Source organism: Taurulus bubalis (assembly GCF_910589615.1).
Source record: "Taurulus bubalis genome assembly, chromosome: 1".
Classification (NCBI taxonomy): Eukaryota; Metazoa; Chordata; class Actinopteri; order Perciformes; family Cottidae; genus Taurulus; species Taurulus bubalis.
Window position 1 is genome coordinate 13784857 of NC_136589.1, and position 16720 is coordinate 13801576.

The following is a 16720-nucleotide window of genomic DNA, read 5'->3' on the forward strand; positions in this document are numbered from 1 at the left end:
TCAATATCATTGTACCTCATACTCGAGCTCCGTGTCCGCAGGCTTGGGGGACGTCTTGTCTCCACCTCCGATAGCGACGGGCTCAGGGGTCGTGGCCACGGTGGGGGAGGTGGGGGCAGTCGGCTGCTGAGGCGGCTGCTGATGTTGTTGTTGTTGTTGAGGCAGCGACGGCTGCGATTGCTGTTGATGCTGAGGCTGTGACTGAGTGTGCGACTGAGGCTGCTGCTGCTGCTGCTGCTGCTTTGAAGGTGATGGGTGCTTGATTATTGAGACGTCTTCTATCTGAGTCTCCGCTTCATTCTCCTCGGGGTCTTTTATTGCGTTCATCGCTGACATCAGTTTGGACTTTTGTTCTGCCTGAAACACAGCCGGGTGACAGCAGTGATGAGGACAGGTCTTCAGAAATGCAGTGTACATTATAATAACAATAAAATTACAATTAAATGACTAATTTCACATGAAATCACATGATTTCTGATCTAAGGTGCCCACAAAGAACTGACTGGGTCGTCTTATTTCACAGTTTTTGGGTTGGTAGGCATTCCAGATACCCAAATGCATGTGCACAAGCACTGCAAATGTGAGTTGTTCATGATATGTCCCCTTCTGCTTAGCCATTTACAATTAGAGCAGTTTGCTCCAATTATTTAAAAAATCCTTGAAAGAGATCAAACTTGACAAACATTTTTTCGCAAAGGAATAGAAAGAAATGACATGGCTAACAAACTCAAAACCAAAACAACATCCTCAGAAAAACAAAACACTAATTTTAGGCCACAATGTCCAGCAATAAATAAGGAACTAAGTCAAAGAAACAAAGCAGCATCTGACCAAGCATTGGGCTGTGGGGTTGTCACCTTCCACATGACATCTTACATATAATTAATGTAGATGTATTGATTAATACATGCTCTAATACTTGTAATCATACTTTCTCCCTGAATCATGGCCATGCAGGTCTCTCAATAAAACTGTATTACCACCAGTTTACATCGAGGCCGGCAGCATTTTCATCTGCGCATCGCCAGTTGGGCACGTCGTCTCCGCTGTGTGAGTGCAGAGTCTCGATTGTGGGAGCCTGACAGCCTTTGTAAACATGGCTTTATCTCCGACTGCAAGGCCCATTCATCAACAGCACGGTATACAGTAACTCTATAGTGTCCAGAGCAGCAGCGCGGAGTTCACTGGGTTTGCGGTACCTGACACTGAACCGCTAGGTCGATCAGAGAGGACGAGACGCAGCCGGGACTTAAGCCTCTCACAGTAAATCCCCAACAGCTGCACTCATTCTGATCTCTCTCTCTCTCTCTTTTTCTCTCTCTCTCTCTCTCTCTCTCATACACACGGTAGGACTCGCATGGACACACATGTTAACTTTCTTCTCCTCTCTTTATTCAAAACACCCACACACACAGATTACACAGTATATCTGCAGTCCTATATGTAAACATGTGTTAGTCATACTATAGGCCATGTGAGTGCAGCTCTGCACAGCTGTGCTTACTTTCCTCGAGTCCTTCTCAGGTTCTCAGGTCTCACACACACACTGTAAATGTCCAGAGGTGGACCGGGTGTGCAGGAAGAGGAGGAACAAGGCAGGAAGGGGAGAGACTGCCCAGTCCTCCGTCCTCTCTCTCTCTCCCAGAGTGTGACTCGTTAACAATAGCGCCTTTAAGGGGAGGTGGCGCTTCGACGGCATGAGGAGGGGCTTCGGCGCTGAAGAGTAGAAACATGTGCTCTTCAATCAAGAGGCTCTGCTGTAGTTTATAAATATCTGTACTGTACTGTTGGATGGAAGGTTCAAAGCCCTTGGCCGTGTGTGTGTGTGTGTGTGTGTGTGTGTGTGTGTGTCAGTGTGTGTGTCTGTGTGTGTGGCTTCTTGGATCCAGCATGAGCACATTGGAGTTAGTGTTCGACAGCCTGCTCGGACGTGTGGTTGCAGATGGTAAACTGCAAAAACTAACAAATGTCAATTAAATTGGCAAATGTGTTATGTGTATGGGAAAAGCAATCTGTAATAATGTCGGCAAGTGAGAAGAGACAGAGAATAACTGCAAAGCGACATTTTATGAATTGACTCTTTGAGTGAGCGTCCTCATCTCCGGTGACCAGTAATCACAAGGACACTGGGATGTGTGTAAATGGCAATAAAGCGGCCGGGCTACTGTTGGCATGCTCATTTTGGGGTGTTTAGGGTGAGGCGGTCTCCAGGGTTCCTTCTCCTCAGAGCCAATCAGAAAGTGACGCTAGAAATGCCAGTGGGGGATGGAGAGAAAGTACAGTGGCTATAAGAACCAGATATTTGTCTCTGGACTTCTTCCCAGTTGTAAATGGCCCCCTTTTGGGAGCCTCACAGTGTGTGTGCAGCTCCACCAGCAAGACAGGCCTTCCGAGGCTAAAGGGGAAAATAGGAAAGGAGGTAGCAGAGACACAATGCAGTCTTTTATCATTTACACACGCCTGCCTGTCACTGACAGCTCAGAAATACGACCACTTGTATCCGCTGTCACGTCCGCGCTGAAAACTAACACCATAAAGGGACAGCGGACATACTATAGATGTATAAACACAGCCGAGCAAACGTGTTGAAACAACCTCACAGCCAACACATCTATACATCTTTCCCCCCTATATTTATATATGAATACAATGGAAAACCAAACCTAGCTAACCGTACTGACGTAAGTGTGGATATAGTTCAGGATAGAGTGAATGTTGAAGCCGCACAGGCCTCTGGCACTGTAGAGACATGTCGGGTGCACAATAAGGGATAATCGGACCTAGAGGTCTGTGCAGCAGGATACCCTGAGGGCTCAAGGGGTGACGGAGTGCACTGGGAGGCAGGAAAAAAAGAGAAGAGATATTGGTCTCTGGGGTATGTAGATAATACCTCGGTATCTAATCTCGACTGGAATTGTGAGCAAAAAGGTCACGTTTACTGCTTAGTTTCAGTTATTTATATGACAAAAGCTGCCGATTACAAGGCTGTTAACATTACGAGGAAAATGTCTCTGCCTCAAAAGAGTCAAAAGTGCAGTTGTTGAGATTTCACTGTATTCCACTTCATATACAATGCATATACTTTTTGTACTTTTTTTCTTAAATTTAATACGCTCTGCTGTTTTGTTATATTGAATATGTTTCATACCTAATCTTTTTGTGTCCTTTATTTAATTAAACACATTTCCCCTTGGGGATGAATAAAGTATCTATCTATCTATCTATCTATCTATCTATCTATCTATCTATCTATCTATCTATCTATCTCTAAGAACTGAACACGACAAGGACTAAACAAATCAGACATTAGAGATTAATGAAACAAAAAAACTTGAAAGTAGCAGCTCAGGTGCCATTGAATCCAAACAAACAAGCATTCAGCAAACTCTGATTAAAGGTAAAAGTGAAATGAAATACACTGTCACTGAACATTAATTCCTCACACAACGTGACAGCGAGTCTTTGAAGCAACACAAAAGAGTTTGACCTTTGAATGCAATAGTCTCTCAAGCGCAACAGGCAGGAGAGACGCAGCGGGGCCTGTTTTTGTGTAATTGTTTGATGGATTATGCGGTGACATGTGTCCTCGCCACAAGCTTATCTGCTTAACAAATAATAATAAAAAAGTTCCCCAAGTCACGACAGGTGTAGGTAACTCAAGAGGCAACAGGACCAGGAACGCTGATCCCAAACTTTGAAAAAAAATGCTGCATTTAAAGTAGAAATAGTGTCTGAAAAAGCACAAGTGGCTGTTCTGCTGTGCAGCGATGTGGCCACTGCATTCATTAGCGTGATTTTAGCACAGATCCGTACAAAGGCTGTGTATTTCACGAGTGGCCGTGGGGGGGGGGGGGGGGGGGGGGGGGGGGGTCACACCCAAATAGGCCATCTGGTCCTCATTGTATTGCATCCTTTTAAGAGATAATTAGGAATATTACAGAGTCAGCCCTGAATACATAAACAGAATTCCCATGAGCTCCCTGAGGAGGTTGCTCGGCTTCCTCTGAAGTCCTTATAAAAACCTTTTCAAGTTATCAAATGACTCTCCTTATAGTACATATCTGACCCGAGTCACACAGAACAAAGTACACAATGATAGGAAGGAAAGAAATATGATGCCTACAAAACAACTTTTTTCCCAAGTTCAATGTTATGTAAGGTGAAATCACGGTGGCTCTCACAAAACAGCAACATTCCTACGGTAAATATATCTGCCCTAAAAATGAAATGATGCTCCTCTGATATTTCTAGGCGCTGCTAAGAAACAGGAAATAGTTTCAGCACAAATTCACCCCACCGGAAAAACTTTTTTTCACGCGAGCAATACTTTTTCCCCAAACACGGCTAAAGCCTGCTCACTCTTCCTTTTTTTTAAAGAGACGGTTTCCCTTTAAGCCGTGCAGAGCAGATGGCCCACAACAACTCTTATGGAAATACCTGAAGTCAGCATATTCCCCTCGCTGTAAGCAGGCTAATCACACATGCACACTATCTCTCCATGTTATCAAACAAACAATGCAGTGCACATACCCATACACACCAGCGCGCAACCCTCATAATCCAGTGTGGGGCTTGAGTTTTTTTTCACCCCCACTCTCAGGGTAGGAGAGATCGCTTAAAAAAAGAAAGCATGAACATTTCTTTGTCTGGGAATTCAGGGTCAGGTGATTGCCGACAGGAATTCTGGTTGGCTAGAGAGGACTTGCAAAATGTTGGCAGCGAGCCAAGAGGCTGTCTTGCAAGCAGGGCTGGAAATTTGCTGCAAACCTCATTTTCACCCTCATATCCATAGCACAGAGTTCATTTCCATAGCTGGGGGAGGGGTCAGGGGAAGAATGGGGGAGGGAACGGAGAGGGAAAGACGGAGAAGTCCACTGTAACACAAGGCAGATGAAAAGAAAAAAGAGAGGGAGAGATCCTGGAGAAGTGCAAGACAGCAGTAACCCTTTCAGCCACCATGTCCTGCCTGCTGCAGAAACATGCAACAGCAAAGGTCTGAACTAAAACTAAAACGTATGCATGTTTCTCCTCAGGAGTAAGGCTTTGATGCCAAAACAAATCAGTATTTGTGCAAATAAGATCAAAGCTAGATAAGAAAAAAGGGGGGAAAACATAATACGAATTTGCATTTTGCAAATCCGCTTAAATCTCAACCTTGTAGAGCAACTTGTTGAAGAAAATCCACCGCCGTTCAGTAGACATATAACACTTTCTTGCCTCGTATATCACGGAATTTCACTTGTGGGACCCTAGCATGTCCTGCTAATTTGGCAATATTTCCTCCCTGGAGACATTTTTATGGCCGCTCTCCGAGCCCTCACCAGAATAAAGCAGGGGGATGACGGGGAGGCAGAAGACATGAAAGGATGGATACTACGGAGAATCCTCGTTATGTAACAGATGAAGTTGCACTTCATTACATTACTACCAGGAATCATATTATACATGACTTATGTGGGGAACTTAAGTATTTAACATCATGCAGCATTAGGAGCTTCTAATAATTGTCCAAAAATAGCACATAAACTGAGCAGTGCCGTGTTGTCGTTCCGTATGCAGTAAGTACGATGGTGGGCCGTCAGGGCCAGCTAAGCCTTTTCTGCTGGCCTAAACAGAATCACAAAGTTATAGCTATTTTAGAATTTAATTATTTTTCACAAATACAGTACATGTATTATAATCATTTTTCCATATTAGCTTATTTTCTCATTGCACAGCTCCTGTTTTCCTCTCTTGCTCTGCTTGCAGCCTGCATCGCTGCTTTCAGTGCAGCTTGTTTTAAGGACAAACTTTCATCCAATCAGATTTTCTCCTCCTGTGTCTCTATGGAAGCAAAGCAGTTTAAGCAGGCCTTTGCAGATTAAAGTACACAGAGAGTGGACGTTGTCGTTGATTGTCATGGACTTCAACAAATCAGATCTTTAGTTTGACAAGCTGGGTGTATTCTTTGACGTGCCAGAGCCCACGAAATGGCGTGGACGTATGCTTGGTCAGTGGCCCAGCGTAACTATTAACATGTGCTTTGTGTGATTGGTCAGTGTGCCAGCGTGACTTCTGTCTAACAGACTTCTGTCTTCTGTCTAACCTCAGTAAGAAGGAGTAAGAACATTTCAGGTTGTTGAAACATATGTTTGAGAAGTAATTAAATTTTGAGTGTTTTGCTTAGTGTCGTTTTTTTGATACTCAATGGCTGAAGGAGGAATAGAAATGGACTTGGTGGTGGATTTAATAACAGTGCAGTAGCGTTGTGTCAATGTGTCTATGGTGCTGTTTTTATCATGGATTGTTTTGTCATATTATAACTAAATGTGACTCCCTGGTATGCCGACGGGGTTGGGCTGGTCAAGTGGGTCAGTCGGCACAACATCGCCGAGGTGAGGTTGGAGGCATCCGACCGAGAAACGCTGAAATTGACCGAGAAACTAATTTGAAATTGCTCAACGGGAGTGTCCGCTGTCTCCTTTGTCTTTGTTTTTTTCATCAAAGTGGTTAAAATAGCTTCATGGGTTGGTCCACACACCCCGTGTGACCGAGTTTCCGCTGTCATCATATAAAGCGCTTTTTTTTTCTCGTCAAAGTGCTAAAATAGCTCTGCATGTCGGTCCCCCCAAATAAAACGGCCTTATAGCAGAGTGAGTGTCTGCTGTCTACACATGATAGTCTGCATGAACGCGCCATGTATTGGGCAACGCGCCGTGTATTGAGTGGATCGGTCTGACAGTAACTCCCGGGACACTTTTTTCCCCCAGACCGCCCCTGATGTGGACTATACGGCACTGGAGGCCTAGGTAGAAAATGCACGGCCCGCGACTGAGTAAATAATACCAGTTTGTTGACAAAGCAGGGTCCATAATTTAATCGCTTTCCATCAAATCACAAGATCTTCATGGGTCGATAAGGTTGCTCAGTTTTCAAAGATACATTTCTATTTCTCTGAATACCTCAAGGAGTTCTTGACGTTGGAAAGTTGGCAAAACGACCTCACTACAAGGTCCATTTGGTTTTAAATCTTGAAGACTGAAAGCTGCTTAATGGAACTTGTACTGTGATTGTTTTGTCAACTGCTGTTTCAAGGTTAAAAATGTACTTGCACAACATTTATGTGTCAACATATATTTTCCACCAAAGAAATAGTCTCAATGAAATTGGAAGAGAAAATCAGGTGCAAATCTAAATTTACATTAACATTTTCATAGCAGAGGTCACGGACATTTCCTGAACTGATACAATAGACGAGAACAAAGTCAGGAAATGCAGGAGAGAACTGAGCCAGAGGCCCTGGAAATCCATTGAAATAAATGGTACCTTCATGAGATATCAAATGACCCATCAAATACACTTGGCCGTTAATGCGCCACAAGCCCTATCTTTGGCCCTGGAAGCCTGATTTTGTAATCTACGGTGGCTGGGACAGAGCTGGGGTACTCACCTCCATCTTCCACTTGGACAGCCATTCCTCTCTGGTCCTCTTGCTAATGTAATGAGGGTCACCAGCCTGGAAGGTTATTCTGGGCATGGGCCTCTGACGAAGGCTGGTCTCCCAACCAACTCCCCTCTTGCCTTGACCTGCCTGTTTAAGGTGTTAAAAATAAAAAAAAAATAAAAAAAGTTAGCTACTTGTTTTTGGTTCTTCCTTCTTCTCTCAAACGAAAGCATCCAGATTTGGAGTAAATCTGTGCTTCCAGTCTGTCACTAGAGCTGCTGAGACAGACTCTGGTTAACAAGTGAGTAATTTGCGGTTGAGGCCATGGGGTTGTCTAATTTCTAAAAAGATGTTGACTTGCATGTTGGTCTGCCGTATGGTTTCAGTTTGTGATTAGTCAGCTAGCAAGAAGTGATGCCACAGTGTCTAATCACTACTCCCGATGGCAACGGTCCCGAGGTCCCCAGCACCGACCGAATTGACGAGCTCCCAAGTGTATTTGATATTTCAAATCTATTCACCAGTAGGTACCATTTCTTTCACAAGTCCAAAGGCAAGAGAACTACTCCGTTTTTGTCAGGACCTTGAAGATAGGCAAATAACTAAGCTTCTAGTATAGCAACGAGGCAAATAACTAGGCTTCTAGTCTAGCAATGGTGCAAATAACTAAGCTTCTAGTCTAGCATTGGTGCAGATACAGTTTACTTTCGGGGGAAAGCTCCTTGTGGGAGAGTAGGTGTCAAAAAGTTTAATACACAGAAAAAGCTTGACGTCATTTTAAATTCACTTTCTTGGTGATAGTTGGATGAGAAGAATTTGTAATTTTACACTTTGTTTTTGTAATGATTAAGCAAGTGAGATATAGGTATTTATTAATGTGGGCAGACTGTTCCCAGTCTTCATGTTAAAATAAGCTCCAGCTATGACAAATGTGAGACTGGCCTCTAACTCTCGACAAGACAACAAATAAGTGTATTTCCCAAGATGCCTGCTCAGCTATAGTCATGCATAACAACACATAAACCTCCCCTCATCAAGCATACAACTTGACCTACAAAGTTGCTTGATGAGTTGATGCATTTATATCCAGTTAAATTCAGTGTTTCTCCAACAAAACTGTCCCTTTTCTAGTCCAAAAAAGCTCTCTTGCTTCTGTTTGAGCTGCACAGCGACCATCTATCATGCTGGCAAGCAGAGGTTTGTGACAAGAAAAGTGATTCAACCCTAAAAAGGGAAAGCTACAGTCCTTGCAAGTGTGAAAGACGCCTCAAGAGTTACACCAACCCGAAGGAAAGAAAAAGACTGAGCAGAAATCTTACCTCGGTCTTGACTGCATCCCGCCTGTCCTCCTCCTTGTGCTCCACATCTAGAGAGAAGACAGCGACACAATGGATGTCTTGAATCATTCATAGGAGAGTGGAAATTGGCTACATCGGTTAGCCTCGTATCCGTGTTAAACTGAAGTGGTCTCGTATTTATCAATATCCCACATGACACATTTATTCACTTAAATTCAGTTTGATCCCACTAACTATGTGTTTGATCAAATTAAAGCCCCGTTGATAAAACTGCTGAGAGATACTGGCTCGGGGAAACTCCTCAGAGTTTGAAATCCCCTGTAACCCCGGGAGCTTGTGCGATCAGGTGTCATGTGAGGGGTTGATGCAGCCCAGAGGGTTTGTGGTGGCTGCCCAGGTTATGATGAGTGTGGAAACGGGCCAGGTTTATTTTGGCAAATGTTACACTTCTGACCTTATATCCCCCCCTTTATGAGACACACAGCTGGTTGCTATAAATGTGGCCTCTCCCATGCTGTTGACAAAGAGCTGTAAAGGCCAACAACGATCTGATTCACGTGTCTGTGACTCCGTACTTTATCCAGTCTAACATGCAATAATGGGACAAAAAGTGCAATATCATGGGCAAGATCATTCTGTATTAACCACATATTCTTACACTACCAACACTTTAGAGTTGACACATGTATATCAAAATGCAACACTTCAAAGCTCTATTTAAGGAATTCAGAGCACATGGCATTTTATCATTACTCTTTTATCTATTAGCATACCGTTTTCGATAGCCTACCACGGGTAAAAAATTAAATAACATTGAGAGCGCGCTAAGATTTTAATTAAAAGATAAATAGAACAAGGTTAAGTTAAATGCATCAATCTCAAGTCGAGTCTCGAGTCACTGTGTTAGTAAGTGCAACTGAAGTCCAAGTCCCCATCTCGGGTTTCTACACTATGTTGCGGTCACTATTCAGCTCCAATGATATGTAAGTTCTCTTACTTGCAATACATTCTGGGACTTTTACCTATAATGGAGCTTTTTTTGTTGTTGCAGTATTCCTACTTTAAATATCCTAAATACATCCTCAAACACTGACATATCGTCAGGATTCAGAATTCTTGAATACTGACAGCAGTTTATTAGACAGACAAATATTTTCCACAGGAAAGAAAAAAGCCCTTTATATTGAGAGGAAGTTGCAAAACCGGAAGCAGCAGCAGACTAAGAGCATCAAAAGTATTTGGTGAAACGGGCACTGAAACCATAGTCTAGTAAAAATATCTTCAACACAATAAAAGCTCCAGTTGGGATTTCCCACTAACTTGGCCATGGTTTAAGATGTGGGGGTCCACAACAACAAATGAGGGAGTGTTCTTCATTCTTTAACAGCATTGTTTTCCTGTGTTTAGCGGAGCGGTGTTGGGGTTAACCAAGGAGCGTGGAAACAACCCAACTGAAACACTAAGACCGCAGTGTCAGGATTCAGGATTCAGGATTTACGAAAAGTGGCAGCAGAAGAAAAAAAGATAAGGAAGCCAAAACAAAAATCACAGAAGTTCAAACTAACACCTCTGGTATTACTGTCACGTTGTTAAACTTCAACACAAGCGAACGCTCCAAGTACTGAGACTCCAGCGGAGTGTCGCATCCTTTAAGCAGCTGGGCCTTAAATTAGCGTGATGGCACAGCCTGAGTAAACATGACTATATCTGTTGAGTCGAGGCCCCAACACTATCGTAACACTTGAGCCCTAAGAGGCTCAGGACAACTTTTTGAAGGCATGTTTTCTGCACAGCCAACACCGGCTTGTTGGTGAAGTACCCTCCAGACCGGTCCAAACAATAGTGTGCTCTCTTAGCGGCCTCTTCAGTTGGTTCCATGTGTAGCTGAGCCGCCTGCTCCTCCCTCCCTCGATCTCCCCCCCCCCCCCATCCCTCTCTCCTCTCTCTTCGTCCTTACCGGGGATAAGTGACTATATAACAAATCTGCGGGGTGGTGTAGACTGCCAAGGTCACTGGGTTTATGAGGGGAGCTGGCTAGTGTTCCCCACAGAGAGTATACCTTTGCCAGCTTGAGCAGGGTCCAGCTCTTGTGTTGCTAGCACTCAGTTCCCCTCCAGCTCAAATCCTTCCTGTGCCCTCCAGATGGAGAACAGAAACCCTGTTTAGCGGACTATCGATCTACCACACCGCCCCCCACCAAGGACTCGCCTCTCTGAGATTAATATACCAACAGCCACGGGATTAATATCCCTGCATGTATATTGCTGTTGTTAAGTGCATTTCAGACTTTATGCAGGGAGAGCATGGTGTTTTTTGGTACTTATCTGGGCAGTTTTTCTTAATCCTCCAGGTTATTTTGATCCTCTATTGTAGTTTCAATGTCTCGTCAGGCATCAGATATTACGCACAAAGGCGCTAATTGTGTGTGTGTGCGGCTTGCAAACAACAAACAATCCATATCAGCACATATCACCCATTTATATTATGGGAATGGCATAGTTCTCTCCATCCCGATTATGCAACTCAATACCTTGTGTGCGAGGTTAGACCCTCTCTGCTTGGTATTGTCCTGAGATTTTATCAGCTGATTATGAAAACAATTGTTTTAAGAGCTCACGTGCGCTTAAAGCGCACGCGGGCGGAAGCTCGGTCTACAACACACACACAGCGGGAGAGGGACTTCATTACTCCACTAAATCTTGATATAGAAAAACAGCTGTTTGGCGCTATATAAGTGCTCTTGAATATCATATAGAGAACATTTAATAACGTAATGTTTAGATCATATAAAGCAGACTTGTTCGTTGATGGCCGCTATCAAACAATGTCAAACGTTTATGATGAATTGTCGAAGCAAAAGTGTGAAATCAAGATTTTTGTCATAGCCTCTGTGTTCATTCCTGTATCACACTGAAGCTGAGCAGTAATGGAGCCAAACACAGATGAGGAAGCGGAGATGCAAACCATTTTTTAGCCATTTACACCAGAAGCTAACGAGGTTATCCAGGATTTCTGCTTCAAAGTGAAGTAACCAATCCCAGACGCACAGATCAGGTGAATGCAGAGTGCAGTCTCGGTTTGTAAAGAGTTTTCTGGGCACAACGCCATCCACCTGGCAGGGCCCCCACCGGGGAGACGGCCACAACAGAGACCTGCCAGCTCCCAACAGAGGCTCGTTGCCAGGAGACGGGTTGCTCCTCCCCTGGCTTTATTTACTGCACTCCTCATCAAGGTCAGAGCCGGTGTCTCTGAGGCCGAGAGAGGAGCAGGAGAGACACGTGGCTGAGAGAGAGAGAGAGAGATCAACAAAGAGGACTAAAAGCAGAGAGTGGAGGGGCAGCTACGTGATGTTGTTAATCTCCATCTTTGACTAAAAAGTACCTGTCAGCACCTCTCTCTCCCAACAACGTCCCCCTGATTCATATCATCTTTACACGCTCAGGTATCTGCTGCTGCACTGTGGCCGGTGCAAATTCAGTTCTTTAAGACCAAACTCAATTAAAGAATGATGCATAATCCTAAAAATGTGTAGTTTGCTTTTTAAATGATTATTCTACAAAAGATAAAATCAATACATTTTCTTAGATTAGATTCTTAGAAGTTATAATTATTTCAGGATAACGTAGGTGGCATTAGAACAAGTAATGTGTCCTTTTCTGAATGATATATTTTCCAACATTCAAAGTGTTTCACTTTTATAGACTTTAAAGCTTTTTCACACTTTTACCTTCAGCATTCATCAGAAATGTGTGACATTGTTTGATAACTACTGTCCGCGTATCAAGTCTGCAAACATGATCTGCATAAACATCATGTTTATAAAAGGTTCTCTGCGTCATATTATATATATATTATGTTATCTGTTTGTCCCTTTATTTTATATTCTATTGTAAATTAAATATGTTTATATTTCTTGCGCTGTGTTGATTGTCTAATGTAAACACCACCCGCCAAGAGAAATTCCTCGTGGAATCCACCTGGCTATTCTGATTTAGTACTGCAAAATATATGAAAATAGTTAAAAATCCCCATCTTGCTTTCCTGAAGCCCAATTAAATTTATGTCTACGGACTAATCAATTAATGAGCTGGTTGTTTCAATGCTGCACATAATTAATTACTACTTCAATAAAATTACAATTAAAAGGCACAAAAGTGGGTTCTTGTCTGATTAGAAAGTGTTTAATCGTGTTTTTTTTCCACTTTTAATTAATTGTAATCTATTACTCTGGGTGTTCATATTACAATTGCTTGTGTGTGTATATTTTTTCACCTTTTCTGTGGAAAATTAAGTTGTATTTTATTCTATTCTAATGACACATTTGGATTAACTGAAACTCTTTCCACATTGACCCTTAACTAAGCCCCGCCCTCAAACATAGAATGGACAATTATAGCCAGAAATTGCTTCTATTTTTTCTCCAAAAAATTGATAATATGTATTCAGTGGGTTGTTAGTGACAGCGTGGTAAACATGGTCATTCTGCTAGCTTGACAAAGTAGCAGCAGACTGTGAAAACGTATCGACTGGCCAATTAGATGTCGAGTCCACTCTTCTTTTTGCAACATTATTTCTTTTTCTCTTTTTTTTCCATTGCAACTGTCTGTTTGTCCATCATAAATCTTATTTTGGGAAAATGGTGCACGTTGCACATTCAAATGGCAACAGGTTGTGCATGTTGGTAAGCCACACCGAGTCATTGAAAAGAAGTAAAATATAGCATACCTTTCCTCTAAAATATGTTTAAGATAAACATAGGTATAGATATAAACATTATAATTAGGATTACAGTGCAGCCCTAATATTTACTTGTGCCTTTCCTTCCAACAACAGTGCAACACATTTGACCTCAGTGTTACTAATCCTGGAAGAGTCAGTGCCAAGCTCACTGTGCTGAGCTGCACAGACCCAGTCAGTCTGACATCCATTTATAGTTCTTTAGTCCACATCATGTACGAGTCACATGCACATAACTTTCCCTGCCAGATCCACAGAGAGCAGATAAAAAGTGAGCCGAGCCCAACGAGCAGAAACCAAACACTCACATTTCGTTGGGCGCTCCAGTTTCCGCCTGCCTCGCTTCTTGCACGGTGTCGTCGAGCTGTCGTCCTTGTCTTTCTCCGAGTCCTGGTCTTCCCGGCCAAGCGGGAATCCGTTCTCCGGGGACGGACTCCGGCTCTGACCCTGGGAGCTGTCCTCTACCCGGCAAGAGGAAGGGTCTCTGGGGATCCCGTTCTCCACATCCCTCTTCTCCTGTTTAGGGAAGCAGGCGTCGGGCATCCCGTCTCTGTGACCGCCCACATCTCCGTTGTGGACCTGTGCCATGGACGACCTCCCCACACCCCCGGTGCCTTTGAGAGAGCCACAGCTCTCGGCCTGCAGGCGGGGGAAGAAAAGGTTGAAATGTTACCATTCTGGCAGTCTGTCAGCTTTAGAGGTTGTTATTGCTGTAGCAGCGTGTTACAATTAGATGTTCTGAAGTTGTACAACAGCGTCGAGCCTGTCAGCAGTTATGCCGTTTCACTGGATACGCTGTAGCTGGCGACGCAATAAACAAAACCTTTCAGGAAATACAACAAATCATCCAGCACGCTTGAGAAAAGGTCATCGCGGTGAGCAACAATAAAACAGCTGGCACTATCAGACTGAGGATAAGCACTACCCAGGCTCTGTTGGCTAAATGGGCTATTTGACATAAAATATGGGTTAAAGCATTCATCTATTTCATATTAGATGAGCTTAATTTCATCCCTTAAACTCTCTCGGCTCTATCTGGACAGAATGTAGCTCAACGTCTACAGTTATTAGCCAGTGAATTATGACATTTCCCATTCAGCTCTGTTACGCTAGAGTTGTAAACTTCAAAGTTGTGCCAGTAAATCTGCTGCACAGTTATTTACTTGCAAGGGAGGGAGGGATTACATTAAAGTTCATCAGGTGCACCACTGAGCTTCCTAGGGTTGTGCATTCGTGACAGCAGCACGGAAATATGTCAAGAATGTTGGCTGTTTGACAACAAATAGGTTTTTCCCTTCGGCCAGTTTGAAACGCCCAGTTAAACTCTTCTGTTGTGTGCAGAGACTCAAAGAGAGATAACCTGTCTCGAGCTGTGGTTTAAGTTACGATGGCAGATGTTCAGTTCTTACACGTTGCCTCACATTAAAGAAAGCAGCAAACGGTCTTGGAAGACCGAGAAAAAGATTTGTTTCAACCACACAAGTTTGAAGAAATGTGATTGTGTCTGCTCCTGCCTAAAATTAGCCATGAAAAACACACTTTCTCAGGCAATCCTGTTAATGGGTTACCGGGTGCAGAAAGTGGAGCATGTCTTGTGAGATCAGACTGTCACCGCTGATGAGAGCAGTTCCGAAGCTTTCATCTCCTGTGGATGTAGGTACAGCGGTTTGCATTTAAGGCCCCGGGAGGCATCTGTCTTTCAGCAAATGATATTTAACAAACACAGAGATCCTGTGCTTGAAGATAAAAGGTTCAAATGTAATAGCGCTCTTGCAGATTGAATAAGAAAACACAATTTAAAGCTGGTTCCAATGTGACCCAGAGACCTATAAAACGTCTGTATAATAAACGCAATGCAAGTGGAAGTGAAAGTCGAACTGTATTGTAAAACAAAGCTGCATTGAGCCAAAGTGTGTTTGTTTTTTAAACATTCCTCGCAGACCGCAAAACTCTAAATTACCTCATCATTGCATAGAATTAACTGTAAATGTTTGAACAGTTGCAGGCGCTCCAGTGAACCTGTTTGACATGATGAATGAAAGCAACAAATCCACAGTTAATTATCACTCAATTCAGAACTGGAAAAAAAATAAGTTTGCTGTGAGTTTGTGAATGCGTGTGTGTGTGTGTGTGTGTGTGTGTGTGTGTGTGTGTGTGTCACAAACAGACATTTAAACATGTGCACAAACTCCAGCACATGCTCACAAAAACACACAAACAGTCCACACAACTGTCGCTAAAAAGAATTACGCAACAGATTAGTGACCCACTGAACTACATGTGGCCCCTGCCAGAGGTCAAAGGTCACAGCCATTAAATCAGGCCGCTCAACCTGACGGACAGAGGTCAAAATAAAACACTGGCTACCTAATCCCATTTACTGCTGCAGCATCACAGCTTACATACAATGAGTTGAACGCATATGTTTAGTAAACTGTTAAAGCGGCACTAATCCATATTTCTATATCAACAATGGATCAAAGGACTGGGTATAATGCAAGTATAACAGATAATTATCATCCAACTATGCAGTTCCTCTCTTCTCTACAGACCAGTTTCGCGTCTTTCAGGGCATTGTTTTGGTTTTACGACCCACAACCTTTGACGCTCTCTCATCGTCGTCAAATCCAGCTTCCATCCCCCGATGGATGAATCCACCGAGCGCTTTCTGTTCGGCACCAAACAGCAGGCAGACAAAGTTTGCGAATAGCTGGTGAACATAGTGGAGCATTTAGCAAATAAAAGAGCCAGATATTTCCCTCAGGAGTTGTTGTTGCTATTGTATCTGATGAGATAGTTGTTGTTGTTGGTTTTTCTGTAAAGAAAGGTATGATGATTAAATAATGACAACAGTCATGCCATTCACTGCCCTGAAACATTTTTTTTTTTTATCTGCACATATTTAAAAATATTTACTTATTGATCAGCAATTTATCTTCCAGATGAAACAACATGGCCGAGACATATCAACTAGCAGCTAGTTTGTCTTAAATTAAACAGCAGGTTTCACTCTTAATTGATCCCAAACGGGGAAAAAAGTTGTAAATATTATGTTATGTGCATTCAATGCTGAAACATGACAAACACCAGCTGCACATTTGTTAAACTCCACATGAGCTGTCACTGCCTATAAGTATAATAGTAAAGAGCAGCATGGTCGGTTAATATGTCAAATGAATAAATGCTTTACATTTGGTTGCCAGTTTTTTAAAGCAGTCATTCAACATTTTCTTTGAGTACCTCATTTGACCTCGTCCATGCT

The 16720-nt window shown here is 43.0% G+C and overlaps 1 protein-coding gene across 2 annotated transcripts in view; it reads right to left on the reverse strand.

The window, feature by feature from the left end:
* Positions 1–16720, reverse strand: part of dnmt3ab (DNA (cytosine-5-)-methyltransferase 3 alpha b) — a gene marked incomplete at both ends in the record, with an annotated part of 33415 nt that overhangs the window by 10266 nt on the left and 6429 nt on the right. The window contains 4 exons of one of the 2 annotated variants that reach the window (XM_079223956.1): positions 16–357; positions 7430–7570; positions 8743–8789; positions 13767–14097. In XM_079223956.1, the coding sequence (XP_079080082.1) occupies positions 16–357; positions 7430–7570; positions 8743–8789; positions 13767–14097 (861 nt within the window). Of the gene's footprint in view, positions 1–15; positions 358–7429; positions 7580–8742; positions 8790–13766; positions 14098–16720 lie in introns of both variants that reach the window. The other variant, XM_079223955.1, reaches the window with a different exon arrangement.